Below are 15,336 nucleotides of genomic sequence, written 5' to 3' on the forward strand. Positions count from 1 at the left end.
GACAACGTAACACACGTCGGTAGACAATATGGCTGCGCCCATGCGATAACATTGGCGAGTTTGTGAAAGGTGTCTTTGACTTATCACTTGACATCGTAAGTTATGCGAATTGACAACTACTTTGAAAAGAATGCTGCCTTATTTGAAGTTTGACTGACTACTACTGTCACACCATGACAATATGCAACAAACAATTTATAACATTTTTTTTTTTAAAGTTGCTTGGTACGTTGCTTCATACACATTTATACGTACATGTACTTGACACTGATAGATGAATGAACGTATTTCTATGTACTTATTTTTCCGTGGTGAGGCTGATAGTTCATGTTCATGGTCCATAAATAGAATTCATCTTCTTGTCAATGTCCAGGTTTTATTTTTATTAATTTGATAGTTATGTGAATTTGTGTGTTGTTGATTTCTAGGAGAGAAATAAAAAAATTACTTCTTATGACATCAAACCTGACTGATGAAATAGCATCACATTGGTAAAACAACAGAAAGAGTGCCACTCGTACCCCCCTCTTTTCACGTAGTATATTTCCACCTTCCCCGGTGTAATATTCCAACACTGAAATAAGTTCATTGATTGTGTTTTTAAACCTGTTCTTGTTGATTGAATGTATATTTAGGGTGAAGTATGCATGTCAGTTTTTTGAGTGGGGCAAGGGCTATGAGAAAACTGCAAAAACACCATCATATCCTACTGGCATGGAAGGAAGGGGTGTTACACTACCAGAGGCCTTTTTGGCCCATTTGAGTCTTGACGAATAGCCTTGGCCCTTTTGACTTTCTTTTCGAACCCATTTTCTCCTTCGGCCCTTTTGACTACTACCTGCTGTTGTTATGTGGCATACAATTCATGTTCTTTCAGTGTGCAAATACTAATGTCATTAAACTTTTGATGTTGTTGTTCCACAGTACATTGATAAATATTATAAACTGTATTACATGTAGTGATAAACTTGCATTTTTTTCAAGTCTTTGAATGTCATTTAGAAGTGAAAATACATAAGAATGAAGATTTTTATGGATATCAAGGTGATTGAGAAAGGGATACAGAGGTGTATTTATATGTACAGGTAAAACAATAACAAAGTAACAAGTGGAATGAGTTAACGAAAGCTAGTATAAACAAGCACTGATAGGAAGCCGATAGTTAAGATAACAATGATGGAAGCCAATGGTAATGCATTACAGTTGATTAGATATGTTTACATAACATGACTGGGGATAAGGATGGAAGCCAATGGTGATACATTACGCATGATAGGATGAACATGTTTACATGAGGGTTGGTGATGTACAAACACAAGTATGTACTCGGGTAGATAGGCTATACATGAATTACATAGATAGAATGTACACAGGTAGATGAGATTAATTTATCAATAAGTCCCAGGCACTTGGTAGGTACACTCCTTGGTCGCGGTTGATGGCTGGTTTCTGTCTCCGGATCTCGATGGCCTCTTGCAGTTTCCTTTGGCGGAAGTTGTGGTTGTTGGTAGATAGTATCCTAGTGTCCTCCCATCGAATTGAGTGTTCAGGGTTCTTGAGAATGTGTTCAGAGATGGCCGATTTCTGGTCGAGTTTCCTGACTGAGGTCTGATGTTCCTTCATTCTGGTGTTGATTGGTCTCAGCGTTTCTCCAATGTATAGGTCGCCACAGTTGCAAGGGATCTGGTAGATGCATCCTCTCGGGTTAGGGTGTTCACAGCTGGGTCCTTTACCGTTGGCTTTTAGGTAGGTCTTGATGGTCTTGCCACTGGAGAAGGTGACATCGATGCTGGCTTTGGTCTTGATGAGGCGTGATATTTGATGACTGATGGGGCCAAGGTAGGGTATGGTCAAGCAAGCTATCATCGCCACCCTTACCAGACGTGCCAAAGCCCTCTGCCACCCCGATGCCCTAAACAATGAACTGGACCACCTCAGAAAGACATTCACCACACTCAACGGTTACCCCCCCAGCTCGTCACAGCCACCATCAACAAGACCCTTAAGGACCGAGAACCCCGCCCCAAACCTTCTCCATCACCCATCAGAGTAACCATACCCTACCTTGGCCCCATCAGTCATCAAATATCACGCCTCATCAAGACCTAAGCCAGCATCGATGTCACCTTCTCCAGTGGCAAGACCATCAAGACCTACCTAAAAGCCAACGGTAAAGGACCCAGCTGTGAACACCCTAACCCGAGAGGATGCATCTACCAGATCCCTTGCAACTGTGGCGACCTATACATTGGAGAAACGCTGAGACCAATCAACACCAGAATGAAGGAACATCAGACCTCAGTCAGGAAACTCGACCAGAAATCGGCCATCTCTGAACACATTCTCAAGAACCCTGAACACTCAATTCGATGGGAGGACACTAGGATACTATCTACCAACAACAACAACTGGCGCCAAAGGAAACTGCAAGAGGCCATCGAGATCCGGAGACAGAAACCAGCCATCAACCGCGACCAAGGAGTGTACCTACCAAGTGCCTGGGACTTATTGATAAATTAATCTCATCTACCTGTGTACATTCTATCTATGTAATTCATGTATAGCCTATCTACCCGAGTACATACTTGTGTTTGTACATCACCAACCCTCATGTAAACATGTTCATCCTATCATGCGTAATGTATCACCATTGGCTTCCATCCTTATCCCCAATCATGTTATGTAAACATATCTAATCAACTGTAATGCATTACCATTGGCTTCCATCATTGTTATCTTAACTATCGGCTTCCTATCAGTGCTTGTTTATACTAGCTTTCGTTAACTCATTCCACTTGTTACTTTGTTATTGTTTTACCTGTACATATAAATACACCTCTGTATCCCTTTCTCAATCACCTGATGAAGGAGTAAGCATTAACTCCGAAACGTTGTGTTCTCTCATAAAGAAGTTGATATCCATAAAAATCTTCATTCTTTTGCATTTTTTTCCATAGTTATGATAGTATATCCTTGTCATAGTGATGCAATAATATGACCAAACATCAAAATCCCCAACAACTTTATTAGAGTGTTGGGTGATTTATTGGATCTTTTGACTGACAATTTACCATACCAACTTCTCAGTCGCCAGATCCCTCAGAATGCAGCTAAGTTGATATAACCTCACTCTTTGTCTCTGTTTGTGAACGTTCATTTTTATAATATTTGTTATTTTATTGGAATTGTTGTAAATTTGAAACTGCTGTATTTGGAACAACAGGAATTTTTCTGTGTATCATAACCTGGACTTCTTCTGACAGCTGTTCATGATATGGACAACAATATCCACTATGTTTGTGCTCTGGCCCTCATTCAAACTGCCAACTGCAACCCCTGTAACTGCAGTAGGTGTTTGTCAGGACTTGTCTTACTTCAGTATCTTCTTAACTACTAATACATGCATCATGTGTCTGGTATTTGTGGTTTTGGCCAAGACTTTATTTTTTAGTATGAGTCTGTTGGACCAATCCTAGTGTGCCAGTGATAAAAATGTAATATAAGGTGTTGTGATTTTGTGACTATCCATCTTTTCCACAGTGATTATGTTGTATGCATAAACTGCTCGTCAATGTGTGTCTTACATTAGGTTATATCCTCTTGTATACGATTATAAGGTTATTCAGAATTTATGTTTTATTTCTTTTAAGGATCACTGTATGTCGTTTTAGGGAAAGTGGGGAAAGAAATAATGTTTGCTATAATGTTTGCTATGTTTTAAACGATGACTCATCATGATGAAATAGTTTACCTGAATACTTTGTTCATAAAACCATGCAAATATTGATACAATGGTATGAGGTTATTAGAAAATGAGAAGAGGTAAGCTTGTTGATTCAGATATGTCCTTTTCTCCAAAATGTGCACATCAAGCTTTAGCTCAAACTGTCTTTTTCAGATAACGGTTAAAATATGGCCTCATCTTTATTTCTTGGAAGACTTCAGCAATGTCACACTGTGTTCTTCCACAACATAGTCAGACAGTCAGTAAGAGGTTTGTTTCATAGAAGACATATATCTTCAAAGAGATTTATAAAAAGTCTAACAAGTCATCCATCCTCAACACCTAAATGTGCACTAGTCGCATCAAAGGATATCTTACAAAAACTACCTATAATGGATCTTTTGGGTGTAAGAACTTTGATGTGTTCAACGTCAAGGTCTGATGTACTTAGAAAGTATCTGCATGTGAGAGTTCAACCATGTTTTGTCCGTCAAATGAGCAATGGGAGAGATCCTGAAGAACGTCTTAACCTCAGATCTACATTGATTTACATTTGTGCTGTGGGAATCTTCATGCTGGGGATGAGTTACGCTGGAGTACCCCTTTACAGGATGTTTTGTCAGGTGAGTTGTGGGAGAAACTGTATAATTTTCTTTTGTCTAGTCTGTTGATTAACACTGCAGTGACCAATGGTACAGTTATATGGTGGTAGGCTGTGCTAAATAATTGTGTCTGGACCAGACAATCTAGTGATTGGTATTGCAAGCAGCGATCCTTGCAGGTAATGTATGGGCCAGAGCATTGATCTCTGCAACTTGGATACAATGACTTCTATAAAACAAGTTGTCGAGCCTGACCACCCATTCCTGTTATTTGCCTCTTACAACAAGCATGGGTCACTGAAGACCAGTTCTAACCGAGATCTTCATATATGGAGTAATTAAAAAATAAAACTAACACTGTAAGTTTTGAAATATTTTAACAAAGGGTATCACTGATTTTCTTTTGTTTCGTTTCAGGCTACAGGTCTTGGAGGTCAGGCAGTGCAAGGCCATGATACAACCAAGGTTGTATCCATGAAACCTGTTAAAGAGCGTGTTATCAAAGTCCGTTTCAATGCAGATGTTGCGTCTAGCATGAGATGGAACTTCAAACCCCAACAGACAGATGTCAAGGTCAGTCACTGTGAATTTCATGAAATATAGCGGAAAAGGTTGTGCCACAGTTCAAGAGTGCATCAGTTGTTTAGTGACTGCAGATGTACCTAATTATTTGATCAGCATTCTAGAAGCTGGTGCCTCAAAAGCATATGACTATATGAACATCCTCTTGTTGAATGCACAGAGTGATGTTTTGGTGCAGAGTTTTACACCTTTTGCATCTTAATAGTGTTTACAACCAAATATTGAGATTATAATGAGAAGTATATACACATTGTATGTTCTGACAAACAGAATAAGAAGAAAGAAGAAAAAAAGATGAAAAATATTTCTTTTCAGTGTCACATGCTCTACAATAAAAATCATTAATAAAATCACATAAAGTATATTGCACATATAGTTAAAGAGAGAATCTGGCCATCAAGGCCTACGAGACACTGATTGTCATTATGTGATTAAAATCACATTATGTGATTAAAATAGAAGAAGATGAGAGGGAGTGAAACAGAGTCATATGTAGAGGTGAGGGAACACGACTATTTTGTCTTTGCTAAAACATCTGAGTCATTCATAGGGGTGGCAAGCGGCTTGCGTAAGTCACTTGGGGTTATTAGCTAGATGAGCTGGTTAACTGGTCGCATCTGGAAGAGGGATGTGATCTAATTATTTTCTGCCACAGTTCTTACCTTACTTCTGAATATAACAAGCAAATGACGAGAAAATGAACCTTGCATCACAGCCGTGACAAATTCTCACTTCTAATTCAACCTTGGGACGAATAAACCTTCCTAACTCTACTTATAATGGGAGGGTCCCACATCGCAATTTACTCAGATGACTATGTTGATGTCAATCCATGGTAGTAGTACTTACATATAGCTCAGTGCTGAGAAAGCAAGGGCCACAACCCTGTATGGTGGGACATGTAGCATGAGATATATTGGAGCCTATGGTAAACAGATCCAGGGAGAGCAAGGGCCACAACCCTGTATGGTGGGTCATGTAGCATCAGATATATTGGATCCTATGGCAAACTGATCCTGGGAAAGCAAGGGCCACAACCCTGTATGGTGGGTCATGTAGCATCAGATATATTGAATCCTATGGTAAACAGATCCAGGGAGAGCAAGGGCCACAACCCTGTATGGTGGGTCATGTAGCATCAGATATATTGGAGCCTATGGTAAACAGATCCAGGGAAAGCAAGGGCCACAACCTTGTATGGTGGGTCATGTAGCATCAGATATATTGGAGCCTATGGTAAACAGATCCAGGGAAAGCAAGGGCCACAACCTTGTATGGTGGGTCATGTAGCATCAGATATATTGGAGCCTATGGTAAACAGATCCTGGGAAAGCAAGGGCCACAACCCTGTATGGTGGGTCATGTAGTATAAGATATATTGGAGCCTATGGTAAACAGATCCAGGGAAAGCAAGGGCCACAACCCTGTATGGTGGGTCATGTAGCATCAGATGTATTGGAGCCTATGGTAAACAGATCCAGGGAAAGCAAGGGCCACAACCATGTATGGTGGGTCATGTAGCATCAGACACCAGGATTACATGTGTTGCCTAAGCTTGTGAAACTCATTATTGTAAATTTGTTATTGGTACAAGATTGATGTCATTTCTTATTCAGGTTTCTCTGCCATTATTCAAATGCAATATTCAGTGGTTTGTAGTAGAAATACTTAAGAAAATCTGGACACTAATGCAGTTTGCTGCAAATGTCTTCAGATTTTCATTTGTTGTCACAATAGCTCTCAATGGTAGCGATATTAGTGGCACTTTACAAAAGTTTTATTTCTTTTCTCTTTGTTGACAGGTTATTCCAGGTGAAACAGCTTTGGCCTTTTACACTGCAAAGAATCCCACGGACAAGCCAATCATTGGTATATCAACCTACAATGTGGTACCCTTTGAAGCTGGCCAATATTTTAATAAGATCCAGGTAATTATGAAAGAAGAAGAACACCCAATGCAAGTTAATCAACCATGTTCCATTTCATGAGTTCTTTTCTAGAACTGATTTTCAGTAAGCTTGTTGTGAAAGGGACGAAATGGATTAGGTGATCATCAGACGTAATATTGCTGAGTGTGGCATGAAACAGAAGTCACTCGCTTCTTGGCATGTCCTGTTATTCCAACAGTTGTGGAATATGTTACCCATGGTTACAATATTATATTATATTATGCATGTTATACAAATGGACTCAGACTACCTTACATCCATTCGCTGGCAACCCATGAAGATCTGGGTTGGAACTGATCTTCATTTATCATGTTTGTCATAAGAGGCAACTAATGTGATCGGGTGGTTAGACTCATGGTATCTCAGTTGCGTAAATCGATGCTCAATCTGGATTGTGTGGTCCAGACTCAGTTATTTTCAGACCTCTGTAATTGCAACGTTAAACAACAAACTAACCAATCTGTTCTCTTGCATACACGATGCAGTAACTAGGCAGTAATCAGTGGATGCAGACTTTGTATATATATCAAGATGTCACCATCATGTACATGTACACGGAACTGTTGGTACACAAATTTATCTAGGTTGAACAGTAGCCAGTTTGTCTTATGTCACCAAGTGAAGTGGAAATCCTTTACTTGTTACCCCAAACTGTTGAAACTGTTTGCTCATTGCATTTTTTGTCTTCGTATGATGTATTGGATTCTGTCTTGAAAGACAAAGAGCCAACACTGAGATGTTTTTTTCAGATTGGCAAAAGGGTCCTGTACAAACATTTCCTTTGATTTTATGAGAGTATCCGAGGACAAATGTATTAGGACTCTGTGGTGTTGCAATAGGCAATGCTAACAAAACTCAGGAAAACATTTTGACCTTGGAAACCTAGGAATTTTGTAGCAATCTGTCAACTGTTGAAAGCAATAATATATGTAAGAGAAGAAGGTTAGTTTGAACACAGATGAAACTGCTACTTATTCAACAATAGTCAAAACATAATCATATACTGCAAAAAATGGTGTAAAAGTAAACTCTCTCCATCACTCACCCAGACGTTATATACTGAAAGTGAAAAATACTCAACAATTGTATGAATGGTTTGGTATTTACTTGGGAGCATATATTTAATGATGATTTTCTTTTTGACAGTGTTTCTGCTTTGAAGAACAAAGACTTAACCCCCATGAACAGGTAGGAACACGTCAGCCTTTATCCAACCTACATGTCGGAAGTATTCAGCTTCATCCCATTGTCATGCTTATATTTCAGCTCAGACATGGCTACCTTGCTGTTACTACCATGCATGAGTAGGTCTGCTTGTATGACAGTACAATAATTTCACAGTTTGAGCTGTATGGAAGTATCCTGGCAATACACAGTTTGGTCAAAGTATGGTGATCTGGAAAAAGTTTAAATTTTCCAAGGTTTGCGACAAACAACAAAATGACCAGGACTTGCAATGCAAATGCAATGCCAGTGCCCACTCAAGATGTTGTTGTTGTTAATCAGGATATATACTGTAATGAAAGGTGTGTGCACAAAAACATCTGCAGCTTTTCTGAATTTTTGCATAACAAGTGGGGGTCTTGATTAATCCATGGGAGATAACTCTTCCAGGCTTCCCAAACCTGTGTCTTTAGTGTTCACTGTTTGGCCTTTTTCATAATCAGTCTTGAAAAAAACAACAACACAAACACAAAGCAACTTCTGTTTCTTATGTTAGTGCACATCCATCACATTTGTGTATTCTCCAGTGTTAATTATACTTCAGCCTAAATTACAGCAGTGTATATGAATAAAATATCCACATCATGTTTGAACAACCAAGGGAGGCAACTCTTCCAGCTTTCCATCCATGTGCATTCTGTATTGACGTCTCACCAGTGTTTGAGTCACCCTTGGTCTGTGAGTGGTGTTATGACTCATGGCTTCAGCGCCATGCCGGCTGTCTGTGTCAGGCTGCCTCTCACATGACCAGGTTGGCTCAATAATTAGCAGGTTCTGATTATTTCCAGTCCAGTTTGGTCCATCTCAACTCCTGAACTGATGAGACTTGAAACAAAGAATATTGCCACTGATGATTAAAAAAAATCAGTGAAATTGACTGATATTGATTCAGTGTGTGTTTGATGTCTCTCTTTCTTTGTGTAAAAGGGAAATCAATTATTTTTTTTTCTAATATAATCTGATTTCCTCGAAAATGTAATAAATCAGTTTAGGTATTATTTAATTATCAGAAGTCAATCATTATACCTTATGAGATTTTTTTAGCAAAAATGTGTACATATAAACTAGCTGTTGTTATCAATTGTGGGAATTCATTCTTCATCAAAATGTCTGATTTGCTGAAATTGCACTATTTCATTTGCCATTGTTTTGTTTTTTTGTTGCCTCTGATGTAGGATATGATAAAGACTGATGTATCATTTGCTGAGCTGGACCCAATATACTCGATCCAAGATGAAATTTTACCATCCATCCACAGAATTCAACTGGTTTTGTTACTCCAAAGATCACTGTGTACATGTCCTCACAACATACACATGAATCATAGCTCTTTCTAAAGCTTTGCATTACTGGAAACATTTCTCATCCGAGCAGAATATACACTGCTTGAATTGTGACATGCCAACAGTGACACTGTCACAGAGTTGCAGTACCATTAGTGCACAAAAGCATGTTCTCTCTCACATGCTTTAGCTTTTGCCTTGAAATAGAAAGAAAACTTACAGCATAATTACTCATATTTCAAAATGTTGCAACTTTTGTGTTGCAGTCTATATCATATCTCCTCAGTTATGTCTGACTGCAATTTTTATATTGTAGCTTGTATGAGATACGACCATTTATGCCACACTGCAACTCTTATTATTAGAGTCTGCATATCATGTCAATATTTATGTCATATTACAACACTATTTTGCAGTTTGTATTCAGAATCTATGTCATATTGCAACATTGATATTGCAGCTTTTATAACATTTTCATATTTTTATCATTTTGCAACTCTTTTATTTCAGTTTGTATCAGACATGATCATTTGTGTAACATTGCAACATTAAACATTTGTATTGCAGCATTTATCATGTTTCCATATTTCTGTCATATTGCAGCTCTTCTATTTCAGTTTGTATCATACACAACTTAAATATACTTTCATTATTCACAAATAATTTCTTTTATTCACAATGAAGAGCCCTTACAATGATGACTGTAATGTATTTTCAGTCTGGACCAGTTCCACACAATCAATAGCTATTATCCACCCACTTAAACCATTGTATAAAACTTGATATTACTGTATATATCAATATTGTCCTGTTTAATTAATAGGCAGTATGTATAGTTTGGAGAAGAAGCCTTTGTTGAGTGGTATAATCTTAAATGATCGGATTACTGATGATTAGAGAGCTGCAGATGTCAACAGTGGGCACAGCTGCTCGTGAATTGTTCTCTACTTAGGTAAAACCCTCTAAGGCTCTTATAGATTTGTTTGAGGAAGTCACTGTTCTGCAGGGGAATATTGACTGTGTGGCATAGCTGCAGGCAGTGAGACATTCACAGCTTTTGGACACTCCTTTGTGTTTTCTTTATATTTGAAGTAAAGCTGTTGTCAGTTTGACATGTTTTAAGTTCAGTAGTTTAATGTTGTTCTGTTAGTACAAAATGATACCAGAGAAAGAGAAATGGTGGATGTGTTTGGGGATGATGGCAACAAGCTGCTGTAGTATTGTTTTTCTGGTTTTGATTGTGAGTGAGTGAGTGGGTGAGTGGATGGGTGGGTGAGTGAGTGAGTGAGTGAGTGAGTGAGTGAGTGAGTGGGTGGATGGGTGAGTGAGTGAGTGAGTGAGTGAGTTAGTGAGTAAGTGAGTAAGTGAGAACCATGCAGGGAATGAAATACTGTACTGGTCAACCACTTGCCATGAATATGTGATGGTGTTGTCTTCAGTTGGTAAGTGAGGGATGATGAATAAATCCTCCATAATACCTAAACAGCTACCTACACAAAATGTGTTGTATTTTGCTTTCAATATATAATGGTAATTAATATTTAGGTAATATCAGTTATTCATTATTACTTGATAGAACCGATTAAGGTCCAGTCTTTCTCACAGTCCTTCAACAACTCATTTTCCTCCATAAATGACCAAAATCAGTCAAGTCTAGATTTCCTCAGGTGCAGGCCCCAAACTCGCTGGGGCTCATTTTCAGCATAAATGTAGTTAATGCTTTCTGTCAGAAACATTTTCACAAACAATGTGTTAGTCTATAACAACACTAGTGTTTTATCTGCTTGTCCTTTGGGCCATAAATAAGTTGTGGTCAGTGTCCAGTACTTCATGTAATGGTATTTAGAGACCTCAAACATTGGTATTTGTGGTATTTCTGCTATCAGAGAACAACAAAGCACATGATCAATTAAATACGCAATAAAGAGTTCAATTTTAATTATTTCAAAATCTTTTGTTCTTATTCTTTATTAAGTTTCATACTTACCTATTTCACACAATAAATCCAGAAAAAAATATAATCCTGTTCAGTCGCCATTTGCAAAATGACATGGTATACTGAACAGGAAAAGAAACGCAAGTTTAAAAAAAAGAAATGTATGTATTCATGTCTATGTCTCCTAGTTAAAAACTTGACAAAAGGACAGTTGCATTTCTTTTGCTGTCCAGTATATTGGCACATGTATAGATGCAGTGATGTTAATCTTATTACAAGGACATGGATGTTGATGATAGCAAATAGGTGACAATGATGCCATACCTGTAAGCTCTCCCCCCCAAACAAAATGTTCCAAATACAATGGGTGTGTGTGAAAACTTGCTGACATTGGAATTCCCTGACATAATAAGTATACAGATTCTTTTGACATAGGGGCATTGTTTTTTTAGACCGGACCTGATGGGACCTGATCAGGTGCTGGTCCTTGGCTAAAAAGTAAAATATCTCATGCACTGAAATATTTGGGGGTTGCCAGCTCTTCAATGATGACAACGATGATGATGATGATGATGATGATGATGATGATGATGATGAAGCACGTTCTTGTGCTGCTGTTGATCATGATATATGGAACTATGTTAGATATAGCTACCTCTTCCTGACAGATGACAGACAGTTGATGGAAAGCTGAAAGACAATTGACAGACAGGTAACATGGCTTTTGCAGTGTGATTGCCAGAAGTTAATGAGTGCATCCTGTGAGAAAAGGCTATTAAATCATTCCCTAACCTTTGTGGTATCTCAGCGTATGGGTATAGTTCATTCCCCCAGTCAATTCTTATCTGTACTAACTGATGCTGCACTGCTCTCTATAGTCTTTATGATTTTACATTGACCTTGACAGAGATCATATGCATGAAGTAAACAACTGTGTTTGCATACTAGATGTGTGTTGACATTGGTGATTACTTATATGCAGTCAAGTGTAGGAGGACTCTGGATGGTTTTTCAGTTGAGTTGAGTTAGTTGACAGAATGCAGATCCTGAAACAAAATATTTCAAATCCCCTAAGCAAGTCTACAGTATTTTGACATGGCATGATTTCTTCAGTTTCAAAAATAAAACATTCTCTGACCCATTTTCTCTTACGTATTTGTAAACAAATTATCAATAACAAGTCATATGATATCTTAATTTCAGGGACTAATGCTAGTCTAAGAGAACATCTGCTGTGTCTCATTAAGTCATGTTTTGCTCTGCATGTTAATTACAGAAGTTATGAATTCTAATTTTCTGTTGATGATATGATGAAGTGGGAATCACGTCGTTACCAACATTTTGTGGTTGTGTTCTTCAGCTGCAGCACAAGTATTTGTCTGGTGGCGACAGTGTGCAGTCGTCAGTGAGCCTCTCTAAGGCTGCAGGCTCACAGGGAGGCAGGTCACAATGACTGGAAGCTGCAGACATCTGGAGTAGTGTTAAGTCACTATTTGATGGGATGATGAACCCTATTTGTAGAACTGTTCAGGAATCAAATTTATGAGGCTTATTTTCCCTCACCCTTCTCATTTAAGTTATTACTGGAGCATTGAAGCAGATCTCTCTGTGGAAGTGTGAGATTGTATGTAGAAATCTGAATCTTAGACTAGAGTGCTAGGTTATTTTTGTCACACACACAGATTTAGCCAGACCTGGCTTGTGGCTGATGTTAGGCTCAAGTCTGCTGCAAATGGCTGTAATAATTCCAAATCTAGAATTAAACATTTCCAAAATTCATCTTTTATGGTTATGACTTCGCAGAGGTGACCTGCATTACTGACAATAGGAGCAATATGGAGGAGGGGTGTTAATTAGTAATTTATAAACATAAAAATTCAAATTTTGAACAAAATCAAAATTTACAGTAAGGTCATTTTGTTTGGAATCCTATATAAACCCCAGACAGAAAATTCCTATTGACATATTTGGTATCATATTTAAGGTTTGATTGCAGTTCGGACTCTCATCTAAAATTACATTGACATTAGCCTTATGTTCATGTTAAACATCTTGAGGCTAGATTGACACTGACCCCGCCATTTATGAGTATGTTCATGATAACTTGAACCATGTTAAAGATTAAACTGACCTCGGAATTCACATGCAAAACTACATCCATATGAACTGTGATGAAGGCTTTGAGACTCAAATCTAGGAATACAATCACATTAAACATGAAACATGCAGAAGATTAAACTGGCTTTGAAATTCACAAACAAAACTACATTCGTGAAGGCAAGAATTGCACTGAAGCTGAAACTTAAGATTATGTTCATAAAAATGTTAACTCAAAATTACCAGTAGCATTAATCTTTAATTTAATACTAAATCTTCAATATCAATTCTCAATAATCAGGCCTTATTTGAAAAAAGGTAAGATATTTTTGTATTATGGCTTCTTGATTCCATAATGATGAAATGTTTCTGTATGGATCGTTATACCTTTGTCAAGCAAGAAAGATGTGCAACAGCACAGAGATATACATACAGTGGAAGCTGCCAAAACCGGCATCTGTCCAGTCCGGCAAGTTGTCAACACCAGCATAAGGTCTCAGTTCCACTCGTGGCTTGTATATTTGTCACCAGCTCTACAAACCAGCACTTTGTCTAAACCGGACCATTTCTTCAGTCCCGATGAGTTCCGGTTTAGACAGCTTCCACTGTATTTATTTATATGTAATGGAGGAAGACAAAAACAGCATAAGAATATGCGTGAAAGGGATTAACGAAAACAACAATGGATATTGGAGATTAATACACTACCAACTGGAAGAAACAAGCTGTGAGTGGGTACAAGATATGCAGTTTTGACATGATTAATTAGAGATAAGAGCTGTCTGTTAATTGTAGACAGAACATATTGGATATCCTTGGTCTCTAATGAGTTGGGGAGATGGGATAGCCTAGTGGTTAAAGTGTCTGCTCATCATGCTGAAGACCTGGGTTCGATTCCCCACATGGGTATAATATGTGAAGCCCGTTTCTGGTGTCATCTGCCATAATATTGCTGGAATATTGCTGAAAGCTACATATAACTCTCACTCACTCACTCACACACTCACTCACTCGCTCTGCTATGAAGGGCATGTGTATGGACTGCTTCTGACAGTCTTCTTTGGGTGAAGTCATGGAGATTGTTTGATAAGACTTGTACAATGCACTATATTTGAATATGAAAGCTATTATCCATACATGTATCTTGCCAATGTCGTTGCTCTCCAACTTCTACAATGCCTATTAAAGTTAGGCCTTAGGTTGTCAAGTTGTGCTGTTCCCACAGATAAATGTATATGTTTGTAAAATCTCCTCTTGATACTGTCCCAGAGTTTAGATCCAGCTTGTTACTTTATGAAGTGTGCTGACATCCACAGTGTGCTGACAGTTATGGCAGACGTTGAGGAACAGTATTGTCATGGGAACAGGGGCCAGGAGTTGATGTCGTGTATAGGACAATCACATTCAAAGAAATAGTATTGTCTTAGCACACCACGGTGAGCGTGGTCCAGAGTTGGTTCAGCACAATGGGAATCACAGACCAGGAAACAAACTTAAGTCTGAATTTTGACTTAAGTCTGAGCTTTAACTCAAATTTGAAAAAAAATGCATTTCACAGTGTATTTCACAGAATGAACTGAAATTTTCATGAAACTCAAACAACAGGGGACAATTTGAGTTTGATGGATAGATTACTCAAGTTGTTTGGACTTTTATATTTGAAAAATGCAGTAGAGTTAAAAGTACACCTGTTTCAAATTGTGAAGCTGAATTTGAGATTTGAGTAATCAGGGCCAGAAGAGGACACCACTACCATGCGTGTCTTACAGTGAAGATTATAAAGTAAAATGGGCCCCCAGCTGCTACTGGACTAGACATTATTGGTGTTGAAAATAATGATTTTGCATGTATTGTGTTATTATGTACTTGTTAATTTGAGGAGGATGAGTTGGATGTGAAGAATTCCTGAAGGGTATGCACATATCAACCTTGGTCCATA

General features: G+C 38.2%; 1 protein-coding gene across 2 annotated transcripts in view; it reads left to right on the top strand.

The window, feature by feature from the left end:
* Positions 1 to 3: 3 nt before the first annotated feature.
* Positions 4 to 15,336, top strand: part of LOC137283549 (cytochrome c oxidase assembly protein ctaG-like) — a 135,323-nt gene continuing 119,990 nt past the window's right edge. Inside the window, exons 1-5 of one of the 2 annotated variants that reach the window (XM_067815111.1) lie at positions 4 to 95; positions 3,899 to 4,347; positions 4,744 to 4,899; positions 6,711 to 6,836; positions 8,004 to 8,045. In XM_067815111.1, coding sequence (XP_067671212.1) covers positions 3,913 to 4,347; positions 4,744 to 4,899; positions 6,711 to 6,836; positions 8,004 to 8,045 — 759 coding nt within the window. In that variant the 5' untranslated portion in view covers positions 4 to 95; positions 3,899 to 3,912. The remainder of the gene's footprint in view (positions 96 to 3,898; positions 4,348 to 4,743; positions 4,900 to 6,710; positions 6,837 to 8,003; positions 8,046 to 15,336) is intronic. The other variant, XM_067815110.1, reaches the window with a different exon arrangement.

This window comes from Haliotis asinina, chromosome 5 (assembly GCF_037392515.1).
Source record: "Haliotis asinina isolate JCU_RB_2024 chromosome 5, JCU_Hal_asi_v2, whole genome shotgun sequence".
In the NCBI taxonomy this organism is placed as follows: Eukaryota; Metazoa; Mollusca; class Gastropoda; order Lepetellida; family Haliotidae; genus Haliotis; species Haliotis asinina.